The 15,528-nt window shown below is 38.6% G+C and overlaps 1 protein-coding gene across 21 annotated transcripts in view; it reads left to right on the plus strand.

The window, feature by feature from the left end:
- LOC139473536 (tensin-3-like) overlaps positions 1-12,729 on the plus strand; it is a 258,760-nt gene extending 246,031 nt beyond the window's left edge. For 20 of the 21 annotated variants that reach the window (XM_071256156.1, XM_071256164.1, XM_071256159.1 and 17 more), the window contains 12 exons: positions 664-832; positions 1,645-1,692; positions 4,142-4,424; positions 4,616-4,782; positions 5,313-5,396; positions 5,517-5,738; positions 5,997-6,074; positions 6,189-6,275; positions 6,743-6,911; positions 7,184-7,252; positions 8,357-8,401; positions 9,205-12,729. In XM_071256156.1, the coding sequence (XP_071112257.1) occupies positions 664-832; positions 1,645-1,692; positions 4,142-4,424; positions 4,616-4,782; positions 5,313-5,396; positions 5,517-5,738; positions 5,997-6,074; positions 6,189-6,275; positions 6,743-6,911; positions 7,184-7,252; positions 8,357-8,401; positions 9,205-9,352 (1,569 nt within the window). In that variant the 3' untranslated portion in view covers positions 9,353-12,729. The remainder of the gene's footprint in view (positions 1-663; positions 833-1,644; positions 1,693-4,141; positions 4,425-4,615; positions 4,783-5,312; positions 5,397-5,516; positions 5,739-5,996; positions 6,075-6,188; positions 6,276-6,742; positions 6,912-7,183; positions 7,253-8,356; positions 8,402-9,204) is intronic. The other variant, XM_071256160.1, reaches the window with a different exon arrangement.
- Positions 12,730-15,528: the final 2,799 nt, after the last annotated feature.

The following is a 15,528-nucleotide window of genomic DNA, read 5'->3' on the forward strand; positions in this document are numbered from 1 at the left end:
AGTTTGAAGAAGCTGTTCTTCTGCTAGACTTCCTCCAGGTAGTGATGTAACTACTGTTAGCTCTGTTAAGTAACTCGAGTGGTAAGCGACAGCCAGTATTTAAGTGTATATTCATAGTTTGGATCTGTGTCGTATATCTGTGTATATTGTATCATTTAAGTGTAATGTTTGGAGTCTTGCACATGACTGCTTTCTGTGAATACACCCTATCCTGTCAAATCAGTTTCTCCCCAAACACTTGTGTCCTGTGCACACCTTTCCATAAACTTTTTACCATTAAACCGCTTAAGCTTTTGTTAGTTACTCAAATTCATAAGAATGAATATAGATAGTTCAATGTGTATAAATATGTATCATATTTGTTTCTGAAATACAATTAAAATCCATAGCATTGATCTTGAATAGTTTGAAACAGCCTGAAACTTAAAAGTTTGCGTACTTGGACTATGCATCAGTGTCTTATGCAGTTCATGAACATAAAGACATGGGTAAATGGGAAATCATAAAATGGGTTTTTATGGAAATTGAAAATGAAATGATATTACAAAGGAACCTGGTCAGAATGCTGGCTTAATTTCTATGTGATAATTATGAAAGTTGATATGGTATCGACTGAAAACTATTATGTAACATATTTATCAGTGTTAAAGCTACTTTTTCCAGAGCCAGATCCAGAGGTCAGAACAAGGACCACCTCCAAAACAGATCCGCGAGGTGGAAGAGGACCGGATCATGCTCCGTCCCATAGGGCCAGGAGTGCAGACTCTGGAGCCAGAGGGCCACACAGGAACTCTGGGACGCCCCACCACACCCGGCTTTCCAACATCGCCAGGTACGTTAGTTGCTGGCACTACCACATGGAGGAGGGCATGAAATGTCTATTTCTAATATACTACTCAACATTTTCTATGGACCAGAATTGTCATCTTTAGTCCAAGGTGTGATCCTTATCAAATGTTGAGTAGTATACTTGCTACAACTGGAAACAAGGGTTTGCTTCGTGTGTGGAAATGTGTTTTATATCTGAAATATCAGAGAAAAACATCCTCCAACATGCAAAATCAAACTAATGAGAATGAATATTTTGATTTGTGGTAGTTGATTAGTGTATTTCAAGGCACCCCATCCTCCAAAATAAATTAACAAAATAAGAATCATTAAATATGTTAACTCATCTGTCAGTTATTACAAAGTCCCCGTTTTGAAAGCTGAAATATATTGTCTTTGTTTGCCTTGAACAACACACTGTGGAATGACTAAACTAGTATTACAGTATGTACATAGTCTACATTAATTATGGGACTACATAATGTCATTAGTTCCTGGTTTGTGTTGGTTTTTGGTGTATATATGATTAGTTGTTTTCAAAGCATGAGTCCTTTTCATTGGTGTCAAGCATGTATGCATGTGTTATTGCAAGGAATAAATTCTGCTTTGGAAGCATCGAGCATGACAGTTGACCTTGACAAAGGCAATGTTTCCAAGACTGCAGCCACTAACAGTCACACACAGTTGATTACATATCCTAGCAACCCGAATGTGGAAGCTGATTTTGAGACCATAACATGATTTGTGCTCGATTTGTGAGAATCCATCTAGATTTAGTTAACTGCATGTTACAAATTGTGTTTTGCTTGTTTCTAGTTACCCCTCCATTCCCAGTTTCACCAAGGACTCCTTATTCAAATTCAGGTAAAAACTAACAAAGCTGAATTTTTGACCGTGCATTTTGTCCTGACTTTACCACTAATTAGACTCGTGGCATGGTGATTGTGAACACTGAATACTAGTATCTAACATTTGCCACATGGAAAATATGCATGTGTAATATCCCACTGTCGTTGAGAAATATTTTTGTCATCCTGTCATGTGGCAAGCGTTCGTCATTTTCAGTCTGTGTAACTGTGACCTGCATGCTGGGATTGAGTGGCCTTGTTTAGTTCACTAATAGTTCTCACTGGTGCTGGTCTCTCTTTTGTGTTGGTCTTCCATTTTCTAAGTTTTCTTTCTGTATTCTACTGAAAAAATGCTCTGCATTTTGAATGTATTCACTTATTGTTCTTTTGGAATTTTTATTTTCTTTCTTGCCTAGAAAAAATGAATGTTATAGTTGATATTAAGATGCTGAAAAGTATTATGTTTTATTGCAGTAGATGATTATTTGAATAGTTGGCCTGAAGGAATATACAATTTCATACTGATATTTGAATGGAAACCAACAATAAAGGTTCCTGGTGCACGTTTAATTCACACCTAATATCACCTAATATTATTTTGTTTCAGATGCATAAAAGCCATGTTACATATTCTTTACTGACCATTCTGATTGCTGAAACATACATAACTAATACAAACATCCTTATGTTTTTGCTAATGACCACTCATGATATTATGAACAAAACTTATCAACCTTATTCATCAAATAACAGCAGGCGCTTCGTTGTTGCTAATATTGTAAAAAAAAATTGCTGTTTTATATTAGTTATCTGAAATCTTTTTATTCAGTTCTGATACTGAAAACTCCACTAATCAACACTGTGTAAACATTTAACATTTTTATTATTTGATTGTGTTCAAAAAGAATTCTTCAGCTTTGAACCTGTTGACAATATGGTTCATGAAAGGAAAAATCATGTAAATTTATTTATGTTGAAATTGGATCATAAGTTCGGTATGTGTTGAACCAGATTTTATCACTTGATCATGTGATTATTTGAACTTTTATATCATTGTAAAGTATTTGTAAGTAGATTACTGGCTTTTGTGCATAATGAAATGTTGTGGACACTTCACAGGTCATGTTGGTGAAAATCTCCTTCTGTTAGCAACAACATTTTGGTTTGGCAGAATGAATAACTCACTGTTGTTCAGACAAAAGGTGACCCATCAGCCCATATGTCTCCAAGCAAGGACAAAGTAAGCCACCCGATGGCATTGTGCAAGTGCCTCAATGCTGTGAAGTGTCCAGTGTAGACTAAACTTGTAGTTTTCATCAATTTTGCATGTAGTTTTTTTTGCTTGTGCGGATTTAACTGCATCTTGCCTCTCTCCTGCCTCTCTCTCTCAGCCCCCCCGACCCCAGGGGTAGTCTCCCCCGTCACCCCGACTGCTGGCATGTCCGACAGAGAGGTCACTCACATGCGGCACGGAGCACGGGCTCCGGTGTTTCGCAGTTCTGACCCAATGTACGCTTCTATCCCAGAAGATGCAGCACTAGGGGACTTTGCAGGTAGACTTGGTAGATTTGTGGGATTACCAATTATTTCTGCATTTCCAAAACTTTTTGGAGTTTAGGCACTTTAATGAGTATATAACAAACCACCAATAAGATCAATTTTAAATGAGATGTTGAGATGGTTTGCATGCAGAGATCATCAAATACTGAAATAAGGGAGAACTGTTTTAGAGTAAGCTTCTGACATACCAAGAAAGATGATCAGATAGTTACAGCAGTTGTGTCAAATTATTTGTGTCCTCTAGTTGTCAAATACCAGAAAGTTCTGTAAATGCGGTAAAAATCCTATGCACAATCTGTCATTGTTGGAGATGTGCGGGATGAGTCATGAAAAGTTTATGTGTGTCAAGCTAGTTGTGAAACGACTAGCCTCTAGCCACTGCCTCAAGCAATGACTGATGTGTGCATGTTGTAAATCTTCTACATGCAAGGGAGACGTGTCATGCAGTAAAGTATCATATTCAAAGACTGGCAGAATTATGTAGTGAAGTAAGCTGATGTGATTCATGGTGAATGTTACTCCACGCTTGGCTTCAGTAGAGAACTTTTGTAGTGTTTTGTCATAAGCTTTGATGCATTGGAAATTAAGTGTTAAGGTAATAGTTACAGTTTGTTTACTGGTATATATTTTGGAATAATAGTTTCCACATGTCCAATGAAGAGTTGAAATATTTGGCTGATTGTAAATTATGTTTGAAATATTGGGTTATTTGCACATACTAACTTTGACCAGTATTCACTAACACTGAAGGAATTTGTTTCAAATCTTTCTATGGGTGATGGACCTTTGTTGAATAGAAATGTTATGAATTATTCTAGTGTTCAGATGCTTATATTTATGTATATTGAACATGCTGGAAAGTTGTTAGTTCCAACTAATGAGTTATGTCCTCATGGTGGGATCAGGTGGCCTTGTCAGCCCAACTGGAACTTTGAGCCATCAGCAGATGCAGCATACAATGACCCAACAACATCAGCAACAACAGCAGCAGCAACAGTTGCAACAACAGCAGCAACAGTTCCAGCAGCAGCAACAACAACAACAGGTTCAACAGCAGCATTTTCAAAATGTGCAAACTCAGCAGTATCAGCAACACCAACAGTTCACAAACAACAGTGATGGGACTCTGAAGATTGATACCAGTCCACACATGCTTATCTCCCCTCGTAGCCCCTCTTCAGCTGGGAGGTAAAAAATATATAGCTATCATTTTATATTTACAAATAGTAATTAGGATATATGTTATTAAATCATAGATAAATACGAAAATTGCCTATCCAATTTTAAAAAATAATTTTACCATTGAATCTTTTGGGTTATAACAATGTTACCAAAATAAACTGGCCATAAATCTAGTATGTCCCCTCGTGTTGTTTTAGCCCCCCTTCCCCCAACAGCAGCCTCAACACCCTGCGTCAGCAGCTGAGTGCCGCGCACAACATGTCTACTGGCGCCCTCTCTCCAGGCCCCCACTCCATGACCGGACAAAGCTCCCCCAGTGTGTACTTCGGCATGTCACGGCGAGGCAGTCTGTCCTCTCTGGCAGGTAAAACAATGCATGCATCACTCACACATAATTACATGCTAGGATTTTAGTGTGCAGGAAAACATCTGTCAACGTATTTACATGATGTAAAAGTTGCAACATCAGACTTGTGTTATATCTTGGGCCTTTATGTTTTTGGCATACTATGATGGAAGTAAATGTGTTTATTAGGTATACAGAGAATATGATAATGATTTATTTGGCATATACAGTAATTAACCCTGCCACCCTCACTGACATGCACCAATTTCACAGTTTGTATGTACAGAGATTATCCCAAACTTCACAAAGCAATGTATTTCCTTCATAACAACTAACTTCAAAAGGTCTAAATCCTTGTTGTTGTACCTGAATTGCCAGTCCCTTTGGATTGACCATTGTTGACATTATAAATTGTTTGTAGTGTAGGAACAGATTCAAGGATGTCTTGACATATTCACCTTGTACCTGTTGATTCACTCATGTAGAATACTCCTTTTATTAGTGCAGTCTACTTTGTTTGGAGTAATTCATGGTGGTTTGACTTTCAGATGTTGACATGGTAAATAACACTGCCAGATTTGTGAAAGACACCTCAAAGTACTGGTACAAGCCCAACATCACCAGAGAAGAAGGTATGTGAAGCTATAACATTCAAAATGTAGTTTGAAAACGATTACATGGCTCAGCATAGTGAGATTCCTCCATGAACTGCAAGAAGCCCATGAATATCATGTTTCTGTTCTCTGCTGCAGCTATTGTCCTACTGAAGGACAAACAACCAGGAACATTTGTGATCCGTGACAGCAATTCCTTCCCAGGAGCCTTTGGCCTGGCACTGAAGGTGGCCACGGTCCCTCCCAACGTCCAGACCAAGACATCAGGCGACCCTCTAGCTGACCTAGTGAGGCACTTCCTCATTGAACCTACACCGAAAGGTGTTCGACTGCGTGGATGCAGCAATGAGCCAGTCTTTGGTAAGAGTTGGGCTTTACAATCTGTTGAGAAAACAATTTATGTTGTACATGATATTCATTTCTAGGCAAATATGGATGGAAAGGATGAAAATCTTATCAGTTTAAAATGGTCTACAGGGAATATCTATTGTTCTGTATTGATATGCTATACCTAATTACCTTAAGTATCAACATGGAGTCCATCGTCATTTCAAATGATGATACAGATGAGAAAATCCCTGGTGGAGACTGACAGTATGTTTGTGTTTGTTTGTGCAGGCAGCCTAGCAGCCCTAGTGTACCAACACTCCATCACCCCTCTGGCTCTGCCCTGTAAACTCAATCTTCCAGATGCAGGTGAGCAATACACACACTGTATTATTAGGAAATATTGATGTTGTCAGCTGTTTTATAACACTGTGAAGGCATCTGTCCTCAGCCAAGACTGATGTGAAACATCTTAATCTGCAGATTACCTGGGTGAGGTGCAGAGTGCTGAAAGTCCTCGCAGCACAGAAATGCCAAGTTCAGCCGCTGCTCTGTTGGCACAGGGTGCAGGTAGGTTCATCTGCTATTGACCTTCATATGCTAATTTTCATATATTGAACCTCTGCTACAAGTCTTCACATAGGTCTCATAGGTCTAAGGCGCCACAATTCACTGTGCAGAGTTATGTCCCTTAGATTGTGCTTGGTGGTGATAATGATTCTTGGTGTATCGATCACCACCATAACGTTGCTGTTGGATTTCTCCAAAGTACCAACCTACATAATTTTGACCTTCATTTTGATCACAGCTGTATTGATCATGAAGCTGTATAAGGTGGCTTTGACCCCAGCTGACAATGACTACCACTGTCTGTTGGGACAGAACAGAACATGTGGACTTAAGGATCTTTACCCGAACATGAAAAGTATGAATTTGTGCATACAATATTGCTATAAAGAACAATGTTGAACACTTAAGAGTTTAATCATGGAAAGCAGTAAGCAGAGGAATTGATGTGATGGTGTTTGTGTTGGTAGCATGCAATGTGATCTTCATCAACTCTGTGGACATGGAATCTCTGACTGGACCACAAGCCATAGCTCGGGCTCTCAAGGTCACCCTGGAATCTAACCCCAACCCTGTCACCACAGCTGTGCACTTCAAGGTGTCCAATCAGGGCATCACGCTCACGGACAACAACAGGAAGTAAGTGTTTACGCTCAGCTACCAACAAATAAAACTTGCTCAAATTAACTGTTATAAATGCTGTTAGTTCTGAGGCAAAGCTGCTTGATAAAGGAATTGACACAGGGACATTTTGCATGCAACAATGATGTAAAATGTACGATCTAGAGCCATCTAGAGCAGAAACTATAAAAGTTGCTTGGTCTGTCCTCATTATGCTGTATATGATGTTTTTTATGAAACTTAACATTGTTGTGATTCTCTAACTCATTCACTCAATCTGTTCCCTCCAGGTTGTTCTTCCGTCGTCACTACCCAGTTTCAGCTGTTACCTTCTGTGGCATGGACCCAGATGGCAGGAAGTAAGTACATTACAGGCGGCATCATCAGTGGGAACTGAGAGGGGGGTCTAGTCATGTAGTACTGGGGGACATGGCAGTCCCTGTCATCTAAATGTGCATCTTCCTCAGGCAAGGGAGTTACATGACTGTAAAAGTCCAGTTTTTACCCTTTGCTGAACTAAGCTGGAATTTCGGGGTTTGATTGTAGCACCACCAGTGGCTATTACGAGTTACGTCTCTTCTACGTCCTTCCTCCTGACCACTCAGATTACACCTCCTATATTACTTGCATTTGCTTCAAATAGAATGGTGGCACCTTCTGATTGATAATCAAGATCTTTATTGTAATATACGGGTCTTTCCTTGCGAAGTGCATCAAATCACATGAGCATCATCATTAAACACATGAAAGGATTAAGAAAATATCTGTCGACGCCCATTTGATAGTAAACATGCTGTGCAAATCCTGCAATCAACGGAAATCTTCACTGTAGTCGCCATGTTGTTTATAATCCGGATGTCGATTTCGTTAGGCTAATGCATAGTCCAAAATCAAAATAGCTTATTTCAGCAAGGGTGGAAGAGGACTTATTGTCAGTTAGCTCCCTTGCCTCAGAAAGATGCTAGATGTGTCCCTCTGCATAGTTTCTCTTAGAGGTACCCATTACTATATTTGTGATTGGGGTGGGTGGGAGAGATCTATGATCATAGGTTCAAATTCTGGTTTGCCCCAATGATGTTTCTAGGTTTGTCAGCACCATCACCACTTACGGGTTTCACTGAACTGGTGAACGTCTGAGACCTGCATAATTTTGGGCTTTCCTCCCACATTTAGCTGACACCGGGATATAACTGGAATACTATTCAAAGAGGCATTAAAAAAACCTCATATAATTGTGGGATACTCAAATAGTAACTGCTACTGATATTTTGTCAGTGTCAGCACCTTACTCTGCTCCTGGGTTTCACCCAAGTGGTTTATGTGTGTCACCTAAATGGTCCCTCCCACGTTAAATGTCACACTGGTGATGGTTACAAACCTCATTCAGTCACTGATGCAGCCTTGTATTTCTGGATGGAAATTTGTATGTAGCCACTGTGTCTTACCTATTTGTTTGGTTGTAGGTGGAAGCGGGAAACAGATGTATCTGGGATGCAAGTTGAAGCCAAGTGAGTTAAACTGGGCTCTGAAATAATAGTTTCAAATATTTTTATTGAATATTGCGGTGCAGACCCCAGTTGTCTAGATAAGAGAACAGTTAAGGAATTACCACAGATATGACTTGGATTCAGTGTGTTTATCAGCCTAAAAAAAGTGAGCTTAACATACCGATATGTAAATGTTTTCCATCCACAGACAATTTTCGCTATTAGGGTCAGCTTATTATGAATGGATAAACTATATTACATGTAAATTAATGTAAGGTAATTGTCACTGAGCATTATTGCAAATGTTACTTTGTTTTCATTGTTTGCAAAATGGCCCATAGCAATGTGACGTCATGTGAATGCATGGTGGCATATAACTGAAGCTGTCATCCATTGTTCATGGTATCCTGATATTATTGTGCAGGTTACTGTTAGCTAACATTGTTCCAACAGTAGAGTATTGCCATTTGAAATCAGGAAACCAATATTTTCTCAGTAAAAAAATATGATTAATGTTAAGAATAACCTTCTCGTAACTCATAATTACAGATTATATGTCGCTTGTCAATTATCATTGTTAATACAGTGGGACAGTGAATGTGTAGTTCAGAGATGCAAGTATGTTGTATAATATGTGATGGTAGGATAGCCAAGTGGTTAAATCATTGTCTCTTTAAACTGAAGACCATTCCTGGTATCCCCATGCCATGATATGGCTGGATTATTTCTAAAAGTGGCATAAACCCTACTCGTGCACTCAATCTATTACAAAAATAACTTGATCCACTAAGTAACCTTTGCATACTGTTTTGTGTCTTCTTCAGGATCTTTGGCTTTGTAGCCAGGAAACAGGGTGGAGTGTCTGACAATTCATGTCATTTGTTCGCTGAGCTGGATCCCGAACAACCCGCTTCAGCCATCGTCAACTTTGTAACGAAGATCATGATTGGTCAAAGCAAGATTAAGTCGTAGGATCTGATTGGACAACAGCTGGTTCCAAGATTCTCTAGCACGAGCTGTGTACTAGCCTTGCTACTCGTCTTTCATTGCCATTGGAGGGAAATTTATTTGATATTACCATCGCTTGGTTGTTACATGACTGCTTTGTTAGGCTTGTGTATTGATGACGAACAGGTTGTGCAAGGGCAATTAGCACATGGAGGATGCAGATTTGGTTGTGCAGGTGTTTCCACATGCAGATCTATGTAAAGGGAACTTTATTCAAAGAATCTTTTTTGCCCTTGGTTTGTTTTTCCTACTTGCCAAATTTTAACTCTTTTTGGTGTGAACAGAAAGTTATGTGAAAAGGGTTAAGGAGATTTTGGAGCAAGTATGTAATATCCTTCTAAAACATGATGAAATATCATGGCCCAAACCTTGCCGGAAGTGTTTAGATTCAACCATGAACCGAGGGGTCATCATGTGCTATATACTTGTTGGCATATTGTATGGTGAGATATTCATGTTGAAATTGTGTAGATATTTTTCACACATACTAGAAGTTGTTTAAAGTTTTTAACAATTTGGGAACCCTTGCTGATTTCGCTGTAACACCCCAGTTTGGCTAATATTGTTGTATATGATCAAGCATTTAAGCTTTTTAACCCTAAAAGTGCTATTCTGTTATGCAAGTAACATGTATGAAGGGTTAAACTCCCCAAAGAAACTGCCAAAGGGCGGATAGCCGATAAGGAACTGCCCTTCTCGAAATTGTACAAATATATTATCCATCCGTTGCCTTTTGTCATTTAAAGTGCTAAATGTCGATTTATTTACCTCGTATATATATTTGTACTGTATGATCAGTTTAACTTAAGCTCATACGAGAAGTTTTGGCTAGGTAATATATTTTGAATCTTGTAAGTTAAAAAAAACATTGTAGACTTGTGTTTGTTTGTTACTGGATATTCTACATATAGATTAAGGCTATGCCAGCTTCTTGTGTGAATAAATTCTCTGTATATTGTTGTCTCATGTAGAAAGTGAAATATATGTCAGTTGTTGTCATGTAGATACGGACAGAAGGTCAAGGACAACCACAAAATGGGCAAACTGTTGTCCTTATGTTTGAAATGTATGCTGAAAGTCTTATAATGAGTTTGACCTTAATGTACCTCGTCTGCTATGTCTCCACAATGTATTGGTGCTATTAAACTCATTCTATGGGAGACACTCTTGATGGACTGAAATTGACACGTAAGTGTGAAATGACTACCAGGCAATAACAATGTATACAGGTCAGTATCTGTGGCCGGACATATATTTACTGTAGGCATTTCTGTAGTGAAATGGACTTGATTTATACATTACATTGATATTGTCTGTAATGTACAGCCTCATGTTAGGTGCTTGAGTAGATTCCTGTCTGTGTATAAATATGTTCATATATCGATTGAGTGATGCCAACGTGTAACACACTCATGACCTTAACCTACAATGATGTGGCTACTACCCACAATGCAAGAGCAAAACACTGACCCTGACCTTGAGGAGTGGGCTTATTGTTCATGGCATTTCATTCGAATGGGATAACTAGTTTGAAATCATTGTGGCCTTATTCGTAATGCAGGTCAAAGTTGAAAGGTCATTTTACGTACACTACACCATATAGGCAGCCGAGCTTGCTTCTGTAATATATTATACATACATATATATTTACGTATGTTTCAAGGTTGTAGCATTGCTTTAAATGGATTTCTTGTTACTGATGAATATTTGCATCTAGTGTATTTATGTAATCGATGGCACCGACTTCGTTGAAGTGCAATGGTATCATCGATCATGTGACCACTCTTTGTGATCACTTGATCATGATTTTACGGTAGTGAGCCATTTTATGATATAGCTGTGTATAGCTCTATATTAACTTAATTGTTGTTGGTTCTTTATAGCATTGTGTTCTGATGGCATGGTTGAGTTATTGTCCTGAGTTTACTGTAGCAGGATTATTTTATTAGAGTTATCAGTTGCATGCCTCTCCACCTAGACAAACATCGTTTTCAGTGCACTTTTGTGGGTATTTCTTCAACTAAATATTCACATCTTTGCCACACTCAAAACCACCACCTGTGACTTTGGGTTGGGTGAATGTAATTTTAACTCAGTTTGGATCTGATATTTTGAGATTATGGTCAGAACAAAGTATAGATTGACGACTTTTAACCCCAAAGTTACTTTTTATTTAAAGTTTGTATCTTCTCTGTGCCATGTAATAGCGGTGATGCCACAAGCTACCTGTTCAAAGTAAATTACATATACACTACCACTTACTACAGTTAGAAGGCGTTTATTTATTCAACAAAATTGTAGTTATTCATTAGTGGTTGGCAAGGGCAGACAATGATGCAGTCAGCAGAATGTGGAGGCCAGTTAACTAGATCAGTGTGACCTACTTCCTTGTGACTTGGTCACCATGAAAGTTCTTAGGTAGTAGGGTCAGTGTGATCAATTTTTAGTGTGACCTGATTCCATGCCATAAGGGTCAAGTTGATTTATTTCATTGGAAGTTGGATTAAAGTTACCAAGTTCTCTTGATTTAGGTCAATGTGACCTACTTCCATGATGATGAAGGTTACAGAGATATTTATTACAATATAGGTCATAATAGGGATAGTGAATTTTACTGACATTTATGAGTGGTGAGGGAAATACTATTGCAGTAGATATTTCCATGTAATGCTTCCCAAATATCGTGATAATAATGGCAAACCAAATTGTGGTTCAGACATAATAACAGATCTGGGAAATTGGGCATATCCAATGTTGAGAAAATCTAAAGATGTTATGCATATACAGAACCTTTTTGATCTTACAAAACCACTGCAATAGGTATCCCAAAAATGTCTCCCAATTTTGTGAAACATACAATATTACATATTAGATGTATGATATATATAATACGCATGCGGCCAGACGACAAGGATTTAAATATTTGTCAATAAAACCACAAACAAGCTTCACTGAAGATTGGGCATCAGCTTTGTCCTAAGAACAATCTTATCAAATCTGTGTCAAATCAGAAACTTGTAAAATGAATCTTGTTAAAGTTGCCAGTGATTTCTGAATTTTGATGCAGTGAAGGCAACAGGAATGAAGTGTACTGAATGGTTGAGCCCAATCTTTAGTTTCTGTCCCTCCAAGTGTTACCAAGGCTGAAGGAGGGCAGAAAGCTCACAGAGGCGGTCACCATGTTTGATCGACCCTCTAGTTGGCCAAGAAGTATAATGTATGTATGTACACAGTACTGCTATCTTAAAATAGCTTCGTAGTTGGAACTGATGGAGTGTTTATCTATTCCGTTACTGCATCGGAGAAGTGATATCACTATGAATAAATCATCTTTGTATAAATCTTCGTTTGTTTTCTTTTTCTTTCAGATTGTGAATGAATGACCTTATGTAGACAATGCCCATTTGCACTAAGTGATACTTAAGTCTGTTTTAAGTTATGAGAGTTTGGACTGTCATATAAACTACATTCTATTTGTGAATGTGATTGCTTTGCACAGTATTTCTGTTGTGTCATGGCCGGTCACATGTAGCCCATGAATGACACAGGTCGTGGCCATTTACGATTTAGTGAAACCCACGAGCAAGGATTATTACTGGGACAAATATGAGATATGAACACAAGACCAGCGGATCCTGGATAGGGAAGTAACTGTGCACAGCCAGCTAAGCACCTCATGCCATGGTGTCCCCTGTGCTCATTCATGGAGAGTAAGTCTGGAAGATACAACCCACTAGTTGCTCGTGTCGGCAGTCATCCACAATTTCAAGATGTTTATCTTTTCATATAAATGTGACATGGTAAACTTGATCCATTTAAAGTCAAACTTCACATACTACTTGATCTCATTTGCATCGACTCAGTACAAAAACTTATCCATAATCATGAATATTTAAAGAAAAATCGGTCTTTGAAACAAAGCCAAACAAATGCAGTGTTATTATTATGTATGACTATTGTTAGAAATGTTACCGAAAATAATCAAGTTCATAAAAAATTGTATGTGCATTAGTGCCAATATCACTTCATGCACACCAGTGTATAGTTTCCATCATCCATTATTGGCATCATTCAAATGTTACCGTATTATGAAATATACAATAGCTACACGAGAAATCGCAAAGAATGAAGCATGACATTATTACTAGAGAGTCAGAACATTATTCACAACTTAATGACATTGTAAATTGGTTGACATTATTATTGACAGGGAAGTGTCTAGTGATTTGTTCCCCATAGATGTAGGTAGGCAACACAGATAAAACCTATGGATGAACGATCACATCCAAGGGCAAGATATGACTATCGGATTTTTGGGGAAAAAGGTACACAGTAATCAACACGAAAACGGAGAATATCTGAGAAATACCAAACTTAACCCCTCTGTTCATAAAATAGCTTTGTCCAACATTGCCGAAGTTGGATTGTATTCCGGGAGTTATCATTATTTAAATACAGGTAAATATTTTTAAAGCTTGTACATTTTATAAACATTGTAGGCTGTACATAAAGTTGATATCTCAACATAATGACTCATTGTCGATGTTTGTTGTACAATAAAACACTGCCAACTTTGCCCCTCATTGTTTATTCTCCCAACAGTGTTTTAGTGTACAAAAAACAATGACCACGAGTCGTTTATTTTCATCGGCCGACTGCATACAAGCGAATCATTTTTGGCCACATCCAGGATTTTCCATGTAACAACAAGCACCATTACAAGACTGTGGAACCATTATCAGACACACGGGACAATACAGGACCTTCCCAGATCCGGTCGACCACATATCACAAGTTGAGCACAAGACAGATTCATACAGCTACGTCACTTATGTGAAAGAACTACCACAGCCACCTCTACAACTACGGCAATACCAGGATTATGTATGATATGGGCCCAGAAGGTGAGGAACCTTTATGTGCTGAAGGTTTTTGCACTCGACAACCAGTTCAATGTGTCATTTTGACAGATCTGCATCATCAGCTGCTGTCAAGGTCACAGAGTTTGGAGACAAGTTTTGTTTAGTGACAAGTCAAGTTTTATGCTTTTGCAGTGCAGATGAGAGATGTCGTGTTTACAAGTGTTGCGATGAATGTTATGCCTGAAACTGCTTACAAGCAGCAGACTGATTTGGCGGTAGTAGTGTGATGATGTGGGCAGCCAAGTCCTACACTGATAGAACAGACTTGATCCAAATTCAAGGGTATTTAACGGCACAATATTACACGGGGGAGATTCTTTGGCCACACATCCTTCACATTATGCAACAAATGAACGTTATTTTCCAAAAAGACAATGCCCGACCTCACATGGCAAGACCAATCTCATTAAAATGAGACCTTAGTTTTTGCTACAGCTAAACAAAGATCTGAGGACATCCCATTACAGTCACGTCAGACTGACCTTGCGCGAACTTTGACTGACCAGTAGAATGACCAATCAGAAGGCAGCTTTTTTCGTGCCTTACGGCACTAATTTCAAATTGGTGACAACGTATCTAAACATATTTTGACAAATTCTCGATTTAAATTTAAAACCTAAACAAAAAAACATTCTGGAATGGCTTATAGATGGTCTAGATTGTATGGATTCAGTTGTTAAACCCTTAACTATCATTCAGAATACCCCGTGTTACAGTTTTCAAGGTTGTATGATTAGAAATCACATTCCGACTGTCACTTTCATGATCTGGTAAGCGATGCTCCCATTGGTCAGATGAAAGGTAGTTCTGATGTGACGTGAGAATGGGATGTCTTCAGATCTTTGTTTGGCGGTTGCGAGAACTAAGGTCTGATTTTAATGAGATTGTGGCAAGACTGACAACAGCCTTTTTGAGGAATCACATCCAGGTCCTGCCATAGCCCTCCAGATTTAAACCCAATCGAACATTTATGGGATGCACTGGATCAATGACTGCAACAACCACAGAACCTCTGACAGTTGGCACAAGCACTGGAGTGGGTGAACATTCCCGAGGCCATATTTCAGGATCTGATTGCTTCCATGGGACGATGATGCCAGTCAGTTTTTTATTCTAATTGTTGATATTGAGCACAGATGACCTTCTCCTTGAATACTAGTATCTACTGTGCCATATGGAATCTGGGTCAATGAGAATGATGTGCTCAGATCTTTGAAC

This window comes from Haliotis cracherodii, unplaced genomic scaffold (assembly GCF_022045235.1).
Source record: "Haliotis cracherodii isolate W230 unplaced genomic scaffold, xgHalCrac1.p SCAF_29, whole genome shotgun sequence".
NCBI lineage: Eukaryota > Metazoa > Mollusca > Gastropoda > Lepetellida > Haliotidae > Haliotis > Haliotis cracherodii.